Below are 284 nucleotides of genomic sequence, written 5' to 3' on the forward strand. Positions count from 1 at the left end.
GCCGCCCCCCCCCCCCCCCCCCCTCACTGCCCCCATTCCCTGTAGACGCTGAAGCGCAAAGGGTTGGGGCTGGAGAGCCACGAGCTGGAGCTGGATGAGGGGCCCGATCCTGGGGAGAAGGCGCGAAGGCTGAGCGAGGGCGTGGACCTGTCGGTGACACGACCCAGGTTTTATGTGAGTCGCTACCGTGGTGGGTGAGGGTCCCCAAAGGGTCCCTGTCCCCTCACCACTGGTTCACCCTGCAGAGCCCAGTGCCTGAGGCAGCCTACGGTGGCAGCTCCTCA

General features: G+C 67.3%; 1 protein-coding gene across 1 annotated transcript in view; it reads left to right on the forward strand.

Annotated features, from left to right (window-relative positions):
• Positions 1–174, forward strand: part of LOC114818896 (myocyte-specific enhancer factor 2B-like) — a gene marked incomplete at its 3' end in the record, with an annotated part of 649 nt that extends 475 nt beyond the window's left edge. Inside the window, 1 exon segment of the mRNA XM_029086757.1 lies at positions 29–174. Within this exon segment, the coding sequence (XP_028942590.1) occupies positions 29–174 (146 nt within the window).
• Positions 175–284: the final 110 nt, after the last annotated feature.

Source organism: Antrostomus carolinensis, unplaced genomic scaffold, assembly GCF_000700745.2.
Source record: "Antrostomus carolinensis isolate BGI_N321 unplaced genomic scaffold, ASM70074v2 scaffold33269, whole genome shotgun sequence".
NCBI classification, from domain to species: domain Eukaryota; kingdom Metazoa; phylum Chordata; class Aves; order Caprimulgiformes; family Caprimulgidae; genus Antrostomus; species Antrostomus carolinensis.